Source organism: Euprymna scolopes, chromosome 30 (assembly GCF_053919585.1).
Source record: "Euprymna scolopes isolate OS-2025 chromosome 30, ASM5391958v1, whole genome shotgun sequence".
In the NCBI taxonomy this organism is placed as follows: domain Eukaryota; kingdom Metazoa; phylum Mollusca; class Cephalopoda; order Sepiida; family Sepiolidae; genus Euprymna; species Euprymna scolopes.
This window is the reverse complement of record NC_136511.1, coordinates 21,238,776-21,258,672: the sequence shown is the minus strand read 5'-3', so window position 1 is coordinate 21,258,672 and position 19,897 is coordinate 21,238,776. Positions and strand designations below refer to the sequence as shown.

At 35.6% G+C, this 19,897-nt stretch overlaps 1 protein-coding gene across 1 annotated transcript; it reads right to left on the bottom strand.

The window, feature by feature from the left end:
• Nucleotides 1–8,379: 8,379 nt before the first annotated feature.
• Nucleotides 8,380–19,586, bottom strand: LOC145254705 (protein fem-1 homolog C-like). The gene is made up of 2 exons (XM_080113373.1): nt 19,458–19,586; nt 8,380–12,868 (listed from the first exon to the last, which is right to left on the bottom strand). The coding sequence occupies exon 2, from the start codon at nt 12,866–12,868 to the stop codon at nt 11,099–11,101; it is 1,770 nt and encodes a 589-aa protein (XP_079969499.1). The 5' UTR covers nt 19,458–19,586; the 3' UTR covers nt 8,380–11,098.
• Between the last annotated feature and the right edge of the window lie 311 nt (nt 19,587–19,897).

Sequence of the window (19,897 nt, the reverse complement as noted above, 5' to 3'; positions counted from 1 at the left end):
ACTTCCGAAAATGTCGGCGAAAAAAGGCACCCCTCCATGTAGAAAAGTGTACAGTTTAGATGGAGAAATTAATGTGTTTTTGCCAATTTTTCCGTATTTGTCGTCTGAAGCGTCAAGCTTCAAAACGATACTGATCTTGTGAAAATCCGTCGCCTCTGTCGAAACTTTTAGGCAGACATGGAAACATAGATAGATTTATATATTTGTAGCTCAAATTTTCGACCCAAACCAATTCAAAAGCTTGCCATATCTCTGAATACCGTTTTTGTAAAATTTCAAATGTTTAAGTCAGATATTTTCTGAGTAATTTGGTAGAGACCGCAGATATCAATTTTTATTTAACTTTGACCCCTAGCTTGACCGCTTTACATTTATTGTTTTGGGCGCAACTCAATTTATAAAGTTGGATCCATGTCAAAGCAACCTATATCTAAAATTTCAATTGTTTAAACCCAAAATTGGCGGAGGTGTTTGGTAGAGTTTTCAATTTATCTTCTTGATATCGCCTACAAATATTGTGGTGTTGCTAGCTATCTTGCACTTCGTATCAACAGAATATTTGTTTCTGTATTTTTTGTAAAAAGGTGTTTACATATGCACTTTGAGTTCTGCCTTGGAACATTTTAAGTTTACACTCATACATTCTGTGAACCCATATTAACCCTGTATGTGTCTTTACTCATTGTTTCCCATACAACGTATTCCGGGATACGTTGGCCCTAGGATATATTTTTTCAGGTTACGATGTGGTAGACTATGTTTTACCGGACCCTGGTTACGTTATTTTCCCCGCCTTACGTTGTCATTTATAATCTTATATGATTATATACATGTGTCTTATATATTGTACTGTATATTATTACTAATGTTTAATATGTACTGTATAAAATTTTGCTTAGTTCCTGTCATAAGGTGATTTCATCTTTCGATCCCAACCCCGGAACGTGGTGCTACTGTGCTGTTCTTTTATCCTTCTTCTATTCGTTCTCCTGACTTTCTTCATTCATTCTTAAGCATGGAGTATTCTTACCACATCTGGTCAGGAGCTGCTAGAAGCACCTTATTATGTCCTTACAGTTCAAAATATACTTTGTAATCTAGTGGGGGATGCGTTTTTCTCTTGTCTGTCAAATCTTTTCCACAGAAGGGACGTTGCTGGCCTATCTATGCTTTTTCGTTATTTTCATGGTAAGTGCTCGTCTGAGCTCCAATCTATGGTCCCCCTTCGTCTAAGTAAAACCACTATCAATAATACCCCCACTTTTTATCTGTGCCTAAACATAAACGTAGGTTCATGAACAAATGTTTCTTAGAACTGTACGCCTGCTGACTACAATATGGTCGTCTTCAAGTCCAACATAAACAATAGTTGATTAGCCGTTCTCCTTAAATAATCTAATTCAACAAATTTCCACTACTAACGATTACTACGATATTGTCCCATTGACTACTGTACACTCATTAAAACTTATACTCGAGTGGCCCCTTTGTGAATCCTTTGTAAAAAAAACAAAAAAAAAACAGTTTTCTCTTTGCATCTTCATGCTTACTTTTTCTTCTGCAATTGCTTTTATTCACTTTAATTCAATTTTTATTTTGCTACAGTTTAGCAGAGAAGCCAAAACACAACTATACGAAAAAATATATATACAATAAATAAATAAACATCCCTCACCTCGAAAGCCATAGGGGGTATTTTTCTGAAACAATTCTAAACATGGCGAGGTGTTTATATTACGCTGCGTACTCTCGTAACATTTAAGTCGAAGCACCTGTGGACTTTACCATGAAGTCAAAACGAGACTGGCCTTTCCTAAAGAAGATGCTGCCATTTTTTTTCAAATCCGGTCAGAAAAACTGAATTCTTTTAGATTAAATAAAGAGCAATAAAACTACTTGAAAACCGAAATAAATGAGCCAGATTAGTATAAAGTTAACTTTTGACTACGGTAATATTTTTTCTTGTATATATTAGTGCTCTGAATTATTGGAGAGGAAGCCTATGTTTTCTGTGGCGTCAGTGCTTCCCTGCGATTACAAGATTACCGTCCATTAGTTTTTCCTGAATTTTTTCCACAAATTGTATTTCATTAAATAGATGTGCACAGTAAAAAAAAAAGATTAGGCGAAAATTCCCTTTATATCCCCAGTTCAAAAGAAGTCAAAAATGCCCCAAAATGACACTTTCGGACCATTTCTTTTAAGCCATCCTTTAGATTCTTCTGAAACTTGAACAAAACGTAGAGCCCATTAGTCTCAATATAAATCCAGTATGGGTGACCCTGGCAAAATTTTGCTTGGCGTCTCCGGGGATTTTCAGTGCTAGAAACGCACTATTTTGTGGCTCTTTTTTTTCATATTTCTCAAGAAAAACTTGATATGTCTGACTATATAGTGGTTTTTCACAGTAGTCAACTCAAATATACATGTGTTAAGACTTGAGACTGCACCGTTATTAATTTACACTGTGATTCGTCGTCTCCAGGGGCTCAAAAGAGGTAAAAAAAAAAAACTGCCCGATGAATTAGATTTTCCTGAAATTTGGCCAAAATGTGGATGCCATTGTTCTTAGTATAAATTCAGTATGGCTGAACCTGAGCAAAATTCTGCGTCGCATCCCTCTAGGACTTAAATCCTTTTTGGAGCTCTTTTTTCATATTACACAAAAACGGTGTATGTCTATATAGTGGTTTTCCATGGTACTGAATTTAAATATACATGTATTAAGGCGTGGAACTGTGCAGTTAGTCCATTTTCACTGGGAGTTGGCGTTCTCATGACCTCCAAAGAGGTTACAAATGCCCCAACATTTATTAAAAAAAAAAAATAAAATAAAAATGAAGACTTTACCCCTACACTCTTACAGTCATCGTTTCTTCAATTTTATGTTGGCATCTCACAGAGTGGGGAACACGCACGCGCTGCTCGTTTTTTCGTTGTAGTCCTTTCTGCTAAATACCCTATTTCCCTCCTGGAGAGGAGAGTGTCAATTCGTTTAATCCACGCTAAACATTTATTGGTTCTTAAATGAATTCTAATTTCTCTAGCTTTAGCTTATCGTTTATTTTGCAGCGCTACTAGTTCTGCATTAGAAATGTTGTAGCTCTTTTTACAATTCTTCTTTGGCTAATTTACCTTCGTTTTCCAGTGTGCTTGGTTCTGTTATTGCTTTTGATGCAATATACGTCAATCAATCATTTTGTACTATTATGACATGATTAGAAAAAAATAATAAACCGACTCTGTAGAAAGACTTGTATAATGCTGTGGGGAAAATAGTACTAGAATGAATCGTGTTTATATATTAATTCAACAAACTAGTGCAAATTACGAACCGGAATTCTGTAAATATTAACTAAGTTTGCCCGTCGCATAACTCACTGAATGAATATACCGGGCAACTCTTAAACATGCAAAGACGCAAAATTAATCGGACACCAATTACAATTAAAAACGCCGGAAGTTTTTATAATTGTTTGGGTTTTTTTTTTCTCGCTTGATTAAAAAGTAGTTTGAAAGTGGGAATTAGGGTGTGTTCCACAAATCGGTAACGGTATGCGCCAAGCCCACCCTCATATTCTCTTCCGAATCTTTGTGGCAATGATGCTGCACCTCATTTAAGCTGGTATTGCAGTACGCTACGAGTAGCACCGATTTGTGTACTGACTTGTCCGTCAAACCGAAATCGCTGTGTGCTAATCAATCATTTAAAAATAACTAAATTTTATCTATACTAATTTATCCATCATAGTTAATTGGCGTGTGCTACTCAACTGTTTTTAGTTGTTAATTTTAAATGATTACTTAACCTTCTCTTCCAATTTGTCTGCTCGGCTTCTTATTGGCTAATCAAGTTTGATGCCGCATTCTTGTTGGCTGATTAAATTGATCCACGCATGGCATATAACGGCGTGAGATACCAGTACAGTAATACCAAAAATTGAAGAGAATTAATTTCATAATCTACACTAGTTGTTATATATTAATACCGTAGTATCTTTAACAATACTGTAATATCTTTAACGTACGTGCGTGTGTCACGGTTCATACAAGTATTAAATCAGTACATAGAGACGCTAATATAAGGTTTATATTGTTATCACATTCTTTTTAATAAATAGGATCTCCCGATCACCAATGACACAATGTAAAAAAAATAAATAAATTAAAAGAAAAAAAAAAGTGTAACTTTTGGGGTGTACGTGAAACTAAACATGCCTTTGTCTTCTGTCAAGGAATCAAGGGTAGTATCTGTTCTAAAGAGGTATAATGATGTGTAAGGGGGTACCGTTCACAGTGGAAAATTTACCAGACTCCTATGAGAATGTTGGAGATTAACCGTAATAATTTTATATTACGACACTAACGATCTGGTAGGCGGGTTGGAAACATTAAGTTCTATGTGAAGTAGTGGGCTATAGAGAAGCTATCAGTAGAGCGTCCAACTGCATCTGAGTAACCCGAGAAACTAAGCCAATTTTTATTGTGGACATTAAAGCCACCAAACACGTATGTTTGCGTTATTATCTAAGGATAGTGCTGCACTAGCAGTGTCAGAAATTTCGTGAAAACTATTGGATAATTCTACCCGCTATCTTTCGAAGCTTATAACCCTTTGAAAAATGTAATTCAAGCCCTAATTTTTTTTTTCAATTAAAAGGAGCAAGGACCAAGGTTTCGTTAAAAAAAACAAAACAAAAAACAAACGTGTGTTTTTTTAATGGTTTTAAACTTCCAACTTTACAGGTAAATTTCTAAAAAACAATACTTTTTGTTTTAAATTTGAATATATTATTTATTGATCTTTTATCTTCAATTTGTGATATATAAAACTTTGGTACATAAATTAATTATTTACTTTTTAATAGACATTTGAAAAGGGGGGGGCGTGAATTAAGAAAAAACGTTTGTCTAAGATATTATATTCGCTTTATTGAAAGAGCATAAAATTTCACATTGACCCTGAAAATACCGTAAAAACAGAATCAATAGAAAAATTGATAGATTTTTAAAGTTTAAAAATTGAAAAATACTGAACTCGTAAAATTCAATTAATTTCATTAGTCTTTTTTAAATATTTCTATTACGTTTTATACAACTTTAATAGTTTATTTTGGAAGTATAATCCATAAAGAAAATAAACAACCCACCGTTAAAAAAAAAAAAAAAAAAAAAAAAAAAAAAAAAAAAAAAAAAAAAAAAAAAAAAAAAAAAAAAAAGAGAAATTACGAGTGTTTTATATTTTATTTGCGGTTTCGTGTTAGGGGTGTCAAAAATTCCTACAAACATTCTGATACACCTAGTGCTGCAGTTATACTATCGAGACCTGATCGATTAAGGTACACTCCTGACTTGAAGGAGAACGACAGAGAAAAAAAAATAACTAATATTGATACACGACCTCCCTGATAATACGGTGTCCGAGATGGGTATATTTGCTGATGATACAACGCTCTATAATACGCATGAGGGAAGAACTGATGTACATAAATCAAAGATAATGGCAGAATAGTTAGAAAATGACCTCCAGACAATAGTGAAATGGGGGCCGCAGACGGACGGTAACATTTAATGCTAGTAAAACTGAGCCGTTCTCCTTTAACAATTACAAGACGCCTCTCCGACCCCTTATATCCATGATAAATAGTACCCTACCTACTTTCAAAACTCGGCCAAACATTTGCGGACAATATCAGCTGGAAAATACAGAGGACACTGCAAAATCTGCTGCAACGTAGGCGGGTTCCCTCTATCGAGCTTGAAGACTACTCACGCCTGAGATTATCCTGTACCTTTACAAAGCGACCATACGCCCATGCATAGAGTAGTGTTGCCACATCTTGGCTGGTGCATCTACCACTTGTCTCTCCCTCTTCGAAAAAGGAGTTGTCAATCTAATCAGTTCCACTTTATCAACTATGCTCCAGCCCCTGTCTCATCGCCGCAATGTTGCATCACTGCCTGTTTTACACATATTTTAATGGAGTGTTCTGATGAACTCGCTTCACTTGTACCCCCTCGATGTACATGTTCGACAAACCGATAAGCAATAAAATCTTATCGCTTCCCCGTTGTTGAACCTAAATGCCAGGAAGCTTTCTATTCTAAGTTTCTTCCCTCGAATACCTGGACTTTGGAATTCCCTTTCTTGAGGCCTGCTTCCCTGGTCGTACTGATATGCAGAAGTTAAATTGTTACAAAACAAGTATCTTGTTAATATTATTTTAGACATGGCCCCAAATATTACCCCTTTACGTCCAAGTGGCGATATGCTTTGTAAGGGAGTGAGCATGACTAATGAATAAAATATAAAACAAGATTACTGAAATACTTTTACGATTTAAACAAAATTTGCAATAATATCGCGGTCTAGTCACGTTGCACGTTCACAGAATGCCCAACTGCAATAGATTACATATGAAAGGTCACTGGAATTCCACAAATCCCGTTAATCCAGTTTATTCGAAACAAATTAGGTAAGAGCCCTGTAAAATGTGATTCGATGTATATGTATGCGTTAGTATATCACAGAATACAAAATTTACCCTGTATTTCATTAAAATACAAATGAAAAAAATTTAAATTAAAAATAAAAATAAAATAAAACCGAGCTTTATTCAACATTGAAATAAGAATTAATGTTAAAAAAATTTTTTTTAAAAAAGCTCCAAAACAAAATCACGTATAAAAAAATTACAATCCGTTTATTCCATTACAAACAATTCGAAAACAATCTTCCTAACATGTATAACAGTGCATATAAGCGCGTGGAATATAGCAGCAAAGGTTGGATGGCTTGCAGAGAGATTAGCAGCAGCAGTCGAAAACAGCGCATATGCAAAGTATGCAGTGTGCGAGAGTTGACGCGGCAAAAAATAAAAATGACACCAAGTGGTGGTGGGGGGGGTCGGAAAATATGAATGTGTACAATTGAGAACGAGAATGGGTCAAAGGAAGGAGAAACGCGAATCAGTATAGATGGACATGTGGCAGCGAGATATTTTAAATTAGTATATACATAGGGAGAGTAACGATTAAAAAAAAAATTAAAAAATTGTTGAAGAAATGAAAAAATGCCGAACCGGAATTTGTTTTGTTTCTAACTGCAACGTTAGAAGTGATTGAAATAAAATCTTGAAATCTTAAGCAGATTCAGTTAATACACAAGTAACATTTGTTTTGTTGCAAAAATATTCCCGATCAAAGATAAACGTAATTACGTCCCTCGGTATATACTTGCGTTAATATGGAATCAGAATCTTGACCCGAAAAATGACATATTTAAAACTCTTACCAAACAAGATCGCTTAAACAGTCAAACGATGATTTCTACACATTCTTAACTGCTACTAACATGATTGCATTACGAAGGCAGAATAGGGCAGTGTTTTTTAATTATTAGTGAAATACAGCTATTAAAAAGAAAAAGGGGATATTGATTAGGAAAAAAAACATCTAAATTGGCTGACAGCACAAAAATATCTTGTAGCATTAAAACGGTTTTAATTAGGTAGGAGTGGAAATCAAATAGTCTAAGTACTGAACAAATAAATTGTTCACGTGTAAACAATATGGGTGCCGTTAGTGACGCGATGTATGTGACACTTAATCATTTACCACAATACATATTTCTATGATGGGCATACTACCTAAAAATAATATTCCTGGTTAAACCAACCGAAACTGTATGGGGGGGTGTTTTTGTTTTACCGCATGTCAAAGGGTTATTTAATGCCGAATCCAAAGATTTTGAAAAATTAATAGAATATTTGTTGTTTTCACGTCGGTTTCTATTTAATCCATAGTTGGGACCCTAACAGGTACTACCATTCCGGGTTAGAGTGGACCTGGGAGCAATGGCAATAAAAGGGTGGCTCCACTCGCCCCAAAGCCGGCAAGCTTTGGCCTCACCACTGGATAGAGTTTAAAGTCATATCCAGGACCACTCAATTGCATGACACGCAGCGATTTAAGATCGCAGCCCGGATAACAGTTCTAAGATTCGCCTAACATTACATATGAGAGCGTGGAAAAAACGGCAGCAGCAGGGACGGATGGCTGACTTCAAGAACCCCCCCCCCCAAAAAAAAAAAAAAAAAAAAAAAAAAAAAAAACACAGATATGCAAATTAGGAAAGGTGTGCGATAAGAGAAAAGGAGAAAAAATGAAACGTGATCGGATAGAGAAAGTTTCTCTCAAAGAAAACCTGAGGAGGAGAATGGTCCGACTTAGACAGACATGCGGTCGGAGAAAGAAACGCTGCCAGGTAAAATAAGCATACGACAGCGAGAAACCTTTTTAGAAAGTGGTACCGAAAGTCATAGTAATAATTGACTTTGTGAAAGGAAAAAAAATGTCGACCCGGATATTTATTTCCAGGTTAATTTTTATGAATTACTAAAATTAAGTGTAACAGTCAACTTACAACCGGATCTATAAGAAATCAAAGTATAATCATAGTAACAGTCAGACTTAAACTCTTGTGAAATTTGGAGGAATGTGCATCAGAAACTCCGATAAGCAAGGTCGTACGTGTTGATAGACGAATAAAATAGTGTATCGGCCCATAGTTATGTTATCACGATAGACAGATATAACGTCTGTAATCGATGACTTCTAGTAAGTTTTTCATGGTCGGCATAGTGTCGGAGGAGGAAATAACCCGAAATCCTTCAGGAACATGACGTTCTCCAAGTCACCGCAAAACCTTGAACAAACTGGTTACACTAATAACATGGAGTCATTCCTTTCCCAAATATAGAAAACGAAATTTAAAAATATATTTGGAAACACATTTCCTAGATAAAAAAAAATAAACCCACCCACACACAGTAAATATTGTTCACCTCATCTGGGGATTTCAGGTAGGACAAACCCGAAGAGTGAATGCTGTATTCTGATGACTGCAAATATAGTTAATAGCCCAAGTGAATGACTCCTGTCCCCACCCATATCCTTTTTGGCTTCATGCCTCATTTGAAAAGAAATCACATTTTGATTATTGTTTATAAAAAGAAATTTTTTAAAATTAAATTTTTGAATTCTTTTTGAATAAATATTTCATTTTTTGGGAATAAATTATCTTAAATTAAAAAAAAAATACTTATATAAAAATTAAATATCTCCGTCTATTTTATGTGCAAAATTGATTTACGTATAGACGCATATATGGATTTAATCGATAAAGTTTTCATAAAAAGATGAAGTCCATTCAATAAGTCCTATTCTTAACTCATTTATAAGTCACGTGTTCTTGGACACTGCGACAGCGACCTGAAGTAGCCAGTTCTTCGCTCTTGGATGGTAACCATAGGCAACCCAGTTTACGTACAGTTACCGAATGAAAAGATAAATCCATCGTCGTTAAAGACAACACCCCAGCTTTATATCTTAAAACTGATTGAAAAAAGAAATTCAGGTAACTTATGTTACAGAGCTGACATTCAGTGTAGCTGCCTTCAGCCTTAATCACCACCTCAATAGTGCCCACAACTGGCAACATGCAAGTTCCATAAGCGCCGGCGGGAGCTCGGCGAATCTTTGATGTTGTGGGAGGCTATGTTGGTGATGTTTTCGACATGTGACCAAACAACATAGTCCAGCGGGTTCGGGTCGAGGGAAGAGGAAGCCAGTGAGAGAAGAGTATAAAGTTGTAGCATTTTTTTTCTGAACCCAAGCCCGAGTCTCTTTGGACTCCTGGGCCGGCGACGAATCCTTCTTCCACACTCAGGGTCTGCCAGCAGCCACCCGATTGCATCAGAGGATCAGCATACTCTTCAGCACATCCAGTTGAATTTCAAGTCGATTTCGAGCATGTGAGGTGGCATGATATGGCCCTCGCACGAGACCACATCAAAGACCATGTTTGTAACTAAACTTCGAGCTATGCGCTCAAGCGTTTAATCCTCCGGGTTTGCATTTTGAGGAGTTTAGCAACAATCCTGTTCTAATAACTTGGATCGGTAGAGAGCACGTACTGTGAAGTGGCGCATCTCCGATCTCCCTCGTGGGGTATTGTGTCACTTTCAGCCATGATAGATGGTTCCTATCGCTCTTCGGATGTGTACATAACTGGCCGATAAATAGATCGTCTGCAACAAAAAGAAATCTGGTTTAATCAAACGGAAATGGAATGATGTCATCTTTTCTAGGACTAAGATTTTATCGTTTCACCCTGTAGAAAAATCGCAGTGTCTTCACATTTGTTTAAAGAGCAAAAAACAAGAAAGGCTTGAAAATTGATGCCCCTGTTTAGGCTCGCATCTGCGCGTGTAATTGTGGCAGGAGTTGCGCAGTCTCCAACCACACCTCTCCTAAATCGGCATTGCTTGTGTCCAGTGGCAAAAAGGTCCAGGACGACTTGAAACGATGCTGAGATAAGCAGAGAGCACATACATCAACTGGAACTATTAAATTGTCACCCAGCTGGGACTGGCCATGCTCATTCTGGTTTAACTTCGGTGATCCGACGGGAACCGGTGTGTCAACGTGATTATGCCGTAGAATTGAATATATTAGAAAAACCTACTTACCCATTAAGAGTTTGTTATCACACGAGACGAGTGTTATGCAAAGGTCAACACTCGCTTGAAAAGAGAAAGTTTTGCAGAAATATCCAAGAGATTAAGAATTCAAAATTTTTTGCGCATGACAACTATATAATGTAAAATATATATTTTTTAAAAAGTCGCCATGTCTTATAAAAATTCATCCCAGGAATAAAAATTAAACATAAAATTCGCAAGACAAAATTTAACGGAGTAACAATAGATAAAATATTTAAGCTCTGCGAAGGGTCTTCTATACGAGTTTAGAAGATAAGTTAAAAAAATGTTGAACGTTTTCAAATGTTGTACTCAGGAATATTCTGAAAGGTCAAACATTTGAAGTCTGGAAAATTTAACTTCAAAATGCACTGCCTTTGTTATAGTTTTCAGTATGGCTGTATCAAATAAATCAACTTCAGTTATAAGCGCGCGCGTGTGCTATTAAGTTCACGGAAAGATTAGTCTTGTTGGTATAGGACGTATCATGCTGGTATTTTTTTTTTTTTTTTTAATTTATTTGTCTTTTGTAATATCGTAATATTACAAGTCGCTCATTTTCTATGGATTTCTACGAATGGAGAAAGGATTTTGGGATAATCTTCAGGTACGCTTATGTTATTATCTCCGACGGCCTTAGCAGCCAGGCATTTTAATGAAATGTATTTTAAAGGGTTTTTAATAACACCCTTTATTGACAATGAAGTGAACGGGGTGAAACCGAATTTATTAACTGCATCAATATGGCCACCCGCGTCCACTAACAAGTTCACTAGACGAAGGATATAACCCTTATCAGCCTGTAGAAGGGAGGTGGCGTGCATGGGCGTGTTTTTTACAGAGTCCGTGCAATTAACATCGTTCGATAGCCAGACAAGAAAAGCAATGATAGGATACGGCGCAGATTCCTCTATCGACAAATGGAGTAATGTGGTTGGATAAGGATCTGGGTGCAATTTTAGCACGTCAGAAATAGGATCCCTCATCCAAGCTTTGTCTTCCGTCGTCAATTTAAATCGTGTGAGGTAGATTAAATTATTAAGCACACGCCGTAGAAGGTTTATATAACACGCCCGGTGAAATGGTCTCCGACGACGCAGCAACACTTTCCAATTAACTATTTTAATAAACTCCAGCAGTTGTCTTAAACCCATTAAAATATCATCCTTGTTTGATGTGTCGCCTCTAAAATGAATGCGAAACAGAGTTTCCATGGTGATAAGAGCTGAATGTAGCGGGGGAATCCAATCATTATTCGGAAAGTCGGGGAAGTCAGCAAGTGTGCCCAAGATCTTCAACGGTCGAATTAAATCGTTAAATGCGGGATCACGGGCGACCATTGCAAATGCAATATGAACAGCCTTGTTGGACGGAGACAGCAAACGCAAAAAAACTAACAATGCCTGGATACGAACATGTCCATCATTCGCAAACAGGTCGACCTGTTCTTCCCTACTAAATTCTAACCCCAGATCTGTCCTGTATACATTATCGAATTTGTCAGAAACGCCAAAAGAGTATTCCGTTCGAATTCTTATCGATTTCTTCCAACATTGTATACCGTTCTCAAAGCCTGCTGAAAATATAAATTTTGCTCCGCACCACTCCAAAGCTCGGATATAATCTTTTGCAGTAAATACTCTATAATTTAACAAGAAGTGCGATATGTCGGATTTTCTTTTTAAGATGGCTATGCACAAAGCGTTTTCGCTAGAATCGTTTGTTACTTTTGTGTAAATCCCATTTGCCAGCAAGTCTTTTATCTCGCTCATATCCCCATATTCACACGCTTTTAAAAATTGATCATCATTATTAATATACGCATAGTTAGACCCGATAAATAACCTCGGATAATCCGGAAAGCTGCGTAAGGGTGACGCTGCGTCTGTGTAATTCCACACGATCGATGCAGTAGACAGGTAGTTTTTAATAGAAGCGTTATTAACACAAGAGTTAGCCTCGGATTTATTAGCAGCGACAACTCCACGCCTTAGCAACAAAGTCAGCATTAAAATGTCCTGGTTAGCCATAGCGAGTCGCAATGGTGATAGTGTTTTACAACCATGAGTGCAAACTTCAGAGATATCAGCTTCACATTCGTCCAAAAGATATTTCACGAGGTCTCGGAATCCGTGTCCACAAGCGTGCACGAGAAGAGTTTTATTTTCAACCTTTTTGCAGACAATTAATTGACGATGATGCCTAGTTAGTGGGCCAAGCTGCGCACGTATTTCGGGGAGATTATTCTTAGTGATCAAATCGTATATTAACCGTTCGTTTGGGATAGAATATTGGCAAACGTTATCTGCCACACCCTCAGCCATCTGAAACAAAAAAAAATAAATTAGTATTTAGCAATATATCTGCTGTCGTTTTCACACAATCTGTTTTACTCTTACAACTACGAGATAGTGGTTTCTCATTACATTGTACGCGCGGAGGTGCTCATTTTTTGAGATGGTTGTTTCGCCGATAAAAATCACTTTCTAATTTATTGGTACACTATGAGCGAATTGTAGTCAGAGGTTCGATCCATAAGGATTGCATATCACTTGTGATCTATTTTAAAGGTAGTATTCATTAAAAAAAAAAAAAAAAAAAAGATATTCAAATGTTTACTTCTATTTGGGTTTGTGTAATAGAATTCATTAAACGCATTTTCTATTTATTTAAAAAGTAGAAAACAGCGTTTATTATATATATATGTATATATATATAGTATAATTGCATTCATCTGCAAAATATCTAGCGAATTTCTATAGTCTGTTAAACATGCATTTTAATTAACTCCATAAGTTCTCAGACATTATATATATATATATATATATATATATATATATATATATATTACTGCCTGCCAAACCACTGTCCGTTTGGTCTACATGACAATAGAGTATTTGAACACATGTGAAATTTTAGGCATTAGCTTGGAAAAATCCGTGCAAAAATGTGAGAATTAAAATGGAATTCGCCAAGTGAAGGTCAAATGATGGCATAAAGAATATGCATGAGTAACGTAATAGAAATTGGTGCAGGTTTTGATTTAACCTCTCAGCAAAAATGTCTTCATAGCTCAGGTACTAACGTCAAATGAACTTAAATCGTATGTTAAATGTTTTAGTTTCGATTCTCGGTAGTGGCACATAAGTCCTTATTGAATCATTACTATATATTGGTCCAATAGGATTGGATTACGAAATCTACATTAATAAAAATATATTTAAGCGTATTTCATGACAAGGCTATGTCGGGCGACTTGCTAGTTCGCAATAAATAAATGTTGCCAAAGTTATGAGTTTTAAAGTAGTTTTTAATCTCAGATATTAGGGTTTTATGAGCGGTTTTGTACACAATATGGTGGCAAGTTTATTTCCCCGTGAAGAAAAGAGGCCGCCATCTTGTTTGCAAAATCGTAAAACCCGATTTTTAAATTAAAAGCATTTTAGAAAACTAAAATAAGCCAGGTACTAAAGAAATTTATTGGTTATGCTAGTATTTATTTATGGTATATTTTAACATTTACCTCTGCTTTTCCCTAAAAGTTTTACAAAGTGTAAAAATCTGAAAACACGCTGAAGTTAAATGTGGGGTAAAAGGACTCGTCCATTTGGTCTATTACCTAACCTATAGGTATCCAGACTTCTAGGAGGAATTTGCTCTTGATTAATTTCGAGTTCAGTTCGAGATTCCGAAAATTGAGAAATATGCTAGTTGATGAGCTAGACGGCTTTTCCTGTAGATTGTATCACAGTCGTTCTCAAATATATTATATACACTGTAGTATAAACTAGTACTTGAATAATTCACTAAGTAATGGAGAGGAATAAACTTCTGTACACGTCTTACATTCTTGATTATATATAAGAATTGGTGCGTTTGCCACTTGTCATCTTTGCAAAAGTAAATAAAATACTTACGAATGAAAGTTTAGGGGGGTAGCATAGTGAAACGAAAAAATATAAAGATATCATGTAAATATTTTACAAGAACATTTAAATTACAGCCACAAGGAATGAACAACTTGTAATTACGCGATTAGTAATAAATAAAAGTTTACTACATAATGTTTATAAATTGTGTGTAGATAACAGCTTTTAAACAAACATTTCGTATATTATTTAATTGGAATTCATTGAGATGAGTTATTTTTTATTTTTTGAGGACTATTAAGAAAAGATAAGGATAGTCCGCAATAAATACAAATTAATAAACGCATTTCGGGTGAAAACATTACGTGTTCACATGCTATTTCGAAATTAGCATAGTCTCCAAAATTAAATTTCGGATAAACGTGTTAGAATTATTAAGATACCTACAATTGCGTTATGGCATTTTGGATTAAAAAAAGTACGCTAAGTTTAGTTCAAGCAAGAACTGACAGTATCACAATAAACCGCACAAGTCTTCAACATATACGGTCAACGAGGAAGATTAAATACATTCTATTTTTACTCGATTATAATTATTAATTATAACCAGGCATGGAACTACGTAATGTTCCTCTGAAATGCGTCGGTAAAAAAAATCTACACTGAATTAAACACTGATTATACACACCTGCAAATAGAAATGTGACCACTTCAATTCAGCAATTCTACCATGTAAAACGTCAAATACAAAAAAATTGAACAAGGTTTTTATGTCAAATCATGCAATATTCTTTAATAAAGCTAACAAAAGACTGCTTGTGTGGCCATATTTTCGAACTATGTCCTCCGAAACTAAAAGTCCAGAGCGACGCTAAAGGACTAAAATGATTGTTTCTTTTTATGGACAGTTTATGTGTTTTTATCTGGCTAAGATATTAAGTGGTCAAAAATAAAATAAGATTTAAAAAAAAAAAAAAGCTAAAATAAAAATAGTTTATTTTTAGTCGAATCATGCATGTACAGTGGTAACATCGCTAGATTTGAATGCTACAGTTTCTGTTTCGAGTCCAGCCGATGGCACCAAAATACTTTTAAAATCACGACTATAATATATACGAAATCTGGAAAAATTAAAGTATATATACAAGTGTATTTTACGACCGGCCAAAAACGCACCCCTCGCTAGTAAGATTATATGTCCCTTGTTGCACAATCTAAAAATGTAGAATTTTTTTACTAAATGGTCACCGCTTACTAAGGCGCAAAGGCTATTAGAGTATATGGATTAGTATCGAGTCAAATAAACTAATGATCGGTAATTGTAACTAGTATTTTTATTAGGAAAACCGCTACATTTATTTGCAAGAGTTTGTTGGAAAGCAGCTCCGCGGTATTGTGTTCCAATCAGTTAACGATCAACTTCACTCGTGGAATTTGTCTAATTTTGGGCATTTAAATAGAGAATGAGGAAATTGACAGTTGAAGATAGAGAATGTATTGAATACTTTGCTTTTTCTATTAAATTAGCGGGGGTACCCGGCGTTGCCAGAGTGTTTGTTTCCGGGACGGAGGGGGGGAGTTTTAAAAAAATGTTATGGTAGGTAAGTAGGAAGGCTCAAACCCGGAGGCATGAGTAAAAGTAGGAAAATAAAGTGGGAAAAAAACAAACATCTGCAACGTTAACAGTTCGGCCACCAAGAAAAGTCCATTCCAGTTGTTTAGGAAAAAAAAAAAAACGACTACGGTAGGTCGGCGCGAACGTGAAAATATAATGTGAATTGTCCAGCACGCTAACAACTACGCCACAGAGCACTGCAGCTTAGTTCAGTGATTTTAAATAACTTCACATGAAAGAACTACGAAGCCAAACCGGTGTTCTTTTCTCAACTGTTCCTTGTGAACGATCCCCAAACGGTGTTAAGTGGTGGCAGGGGGAGGAGGAATTTATTAGAAAAAATATTTTACCACTTCCATTGATCTTAACCGATTTTGGCCGTGACTTCTCAGCAGAAAAAGTATAGAAATCTAAGATTATCGAGGAATTTGAGAAATAAGCCTATAACACACCTCAGATATTGTTCTGCCGTTTGTGTACATTATATTTGCATGAACTATCTTGATTTTTAATCCTATTAATGTCAAAATCAGACGGGAAAAAATGAGTTCATTTATTCATATAGAGATTATAGAGAGGGTGTTGAATGAAATGCAGGAATGCTTGTTAAAAAGAGTTTAGAATTGATTACTCTTATATCTTGTTTTAGTAATGGTTGTCGATGTTTCTTCTGGAATTCTTTAAGATATCGTCAATATAAGTTCGATGCAATCTTACAACCGAACTTAGCCGTGTGATTTGCCTCTTGTTCGGTTAAACGTTTTAAAACCAAATCGGTGTCCGCCTGCTTCCTGATCACCAAGAAAGGAACACAAGTCAGTGAATATTCATGAAACCTGGGAGCAACGAATAAGTACGAGTGCGAGGTTATACACCAAAGCATTGTTATTACGGTTACTGAATTCATCACCAGAAAGGGTCTCAAAATTACCAAACCCTTTCAGATTAAAACGGCCTTTTTTCACGAATATTACTTCATTTCGTCTTTGTATACGTCTGTGACTCGTGTGAATTTGATATTAAAACGAAACTTCTCCCTGCAGAGGAAGCTGGCTCAACCCACAGGACAAGTGTCGCTGCTTACTCTTTATTTCACCTAATACCACCAGTCCAACATAACGTTGTCAGTGCAGTGACTGCAGTTAAAGATGCGAGTAAAATCAGTCGTATTCAAAATCCTTTTAGTTGCTTCATAGTGTCTTCAAGACCGTGATACTTCCATTGGTTAAATCAAAATTACATTCGTGACTATCAAAGCAACAGAACCACAATGTATATATGCATGGCGTTTGTGTAGATCCATCTTTTAAAATAACGCAGGTCAGATAACATTACGTATGTTAAAATTCGTCCAAGAATTAGAAATATCTGGTAGATGTGCTAAGTTTCACCCCACATACTCGTTCAATTATGTCCCATTTAAAAATTTTGGTAATAAAGATCCTTATCCCTAAATAACATTAGCAAAATGCTTAAGGAGTACGAGTGTATTCGTAAATATTAAATTCGAAAAAAAATTTAATGAGAACCGTAGGTAAATATACCGTTACCACTTGACAAATCAGACAAAAATAGTTGTCCAAAGCGATATAACCGTCGACACGTTGGTCATAGTAAGATCTAAGTTAAGCGAAGTTGCGCCGGCTCAGTACAGGATTGGTGACCATTAACGAATACCTGGCGCTCAAAGTATAGTACGCGGAAATCCCTTTAGGAATTGCAGAAACCTTTCGTCATCTTCCTCGACTGGGATATGTGATTGAGGACGGCTTTTGAATTTAAAAGCCATTTGAAAACACTTTCGGATGTAGACGGTTATATACCAAGGGTAAATGCCGCTAGCGTTTTATACAAAATAAAGTCATAAAAAGAAAGCAGAAAGAAACTGAAAATATAAGCACATTGAAATCTAAATTGCAACGGTAGACTAGACAAATCTACAGACAAGATTTGTTAAATGAGAATCTTTTCAAATTAAAAGCAATAATTTAAAGAATCGAAAATGTTTAATTTATTCTTTCCAGTGCCAATTTGTATATATAAAATTAAGAACGCTCTGGGTCAAACGCACGTCAATTATTGTTAGAGAGACCTTGACGCTGAGGTATAGCGGATTTGAACCTGCTTGAATAAGTGTTAAAAAAAAAAAAAAAAAAAAAAAAGCTACTGTTAACATTTAAAGAAATTTGAACTTGGCAGGCGTAAGTCTACTTAAAATGCTTTAAGCGTGCGTATACATTTGGTAAATAAGGTTTATTTTTAAATTAATATTTCCCAAGAAATGGTTGGAGCGCTATGTTCGTTTCAATTCTAACTTATTGCATCGAAGACAGTTTCTTGAAGTTTCTATATATTGAATACAATAATTGATAGAGAATCGAGTAATACGAACTTTGCATGAATATTATGTAAGCGATTTCTACGATTGGGCAACGCCACACTGGGTGCTAGTATTCAACACATTTAAGGATAGTTTTAGGCTCATCTTGTATATCAACAAATATACACAAGTAAAAACAAACGGATTGTCAGTCGAAGAGTTGATGCAGGGTTTCAAAAATTAACGACTCGTCCATCGACGTTACGAACAGCACGCTTGCCTTTCTAAACAAGCAAGTAACTCGACCAGAAAATTGTTAGTTAATGAACTGTAACAAGATCGTAAGTTTGTTCAGATGGGTAAGTAAATATGGGCTACGAAATAAATATCCGCTTACAGCTTTTTTTTTACAGAATTTCTGCGTTCTCACTAGCGTTTATGTAATTTTGTACGCAAGGATATGGAGTTATCAGTTAAGACAATATTTAAGAGATTTAGCACGAACGCGTACATTGGCAACTAATAAAACGAGTTTAGAAAAACTATGTAATAATTGATGCAAACTCATTTGAAGCTTAAAATTGAAAGAATTGCTATAACCTACGAAAGATTTTAGCGCCCCTTTTTCGAGTGTTATATAAGTCCGAATGTGTGATTATTTAAGAATGGCATCATGTTACCCGAGCGAAAGTAAACTAAGTATTCATTCCTATGGAGAATAAATAGGGCACTAGGGTGGAACAGTGCGAGTAAAGAGACTCAAGGAGTAGTATTGCCTTTACAAAACGCCTGGCCGCGCAGTCAGCAGTAAATGAATTTTTTCATAGAGAAAAGATGCTGCCAGAGAGTAGATCTAGAACTACAGAGCATCACCAACATACCGCAGACAAAAAAAAATGTCATTTCAGAAATAGACCGTATTGATTTTGGTGCAAAGGGAAAGAAGGCAAAGCTCAGCTTTGTAGGGAGTATACAACGAGCAAGACCAAAACACGCTTCAGTAAAAAAAAAAAAAAATTAACAATTGTGTAGTAAATCACTGATGAAACTAACACTAAATATAAGAATAGCTGTTTGAACCGGGGGGGGGGGCGGCCCTTCAAACTTACTTTTGTATGCAGTCGTTTTCCCCTGTTCACGTTCTGTGTTTCTCACTTAACAGTTGTATTTTATCCTTTCGTATGCTATCCATGTAGACTTTAATTTGCATTTGTGATTAATCAGTCATCCAGTAAAATAACTGTAAATCTCTTGTTGCATAAATCAATTTTAAGGTGGATTGGGTTAAATATTTCTGTCCAAATTTATCGCAAAATTGAATAAGAAGTTCGCGCCCATGAGTTGTACTTAGACGTTGACTACGTACGAGTATTTGAGCTTTCCAAGTAAACGGTACATAAATCTGCATTTTATTTGATTATGTTTGGTTCTTTTTTTCATTTTTTTCTACCGTGAATAACTTAATTATATCTAATATCTTCTTTCTATAGTGTTTTTTTTTCTGTGTTTAATTATGCGGCATGTTTGCTAAATCTTACTTTAGAATTAA

Bases quoted from the DNA above. Each gene is read 5' to 3' on its own strand.
- LOC145254705 (XM_080113373.1), bottom strand. From the start codon at position 12,868: ATGGCTGAGGGTGTGGCAGATAACGTTTGCCAATATTCTATCCCAAAC.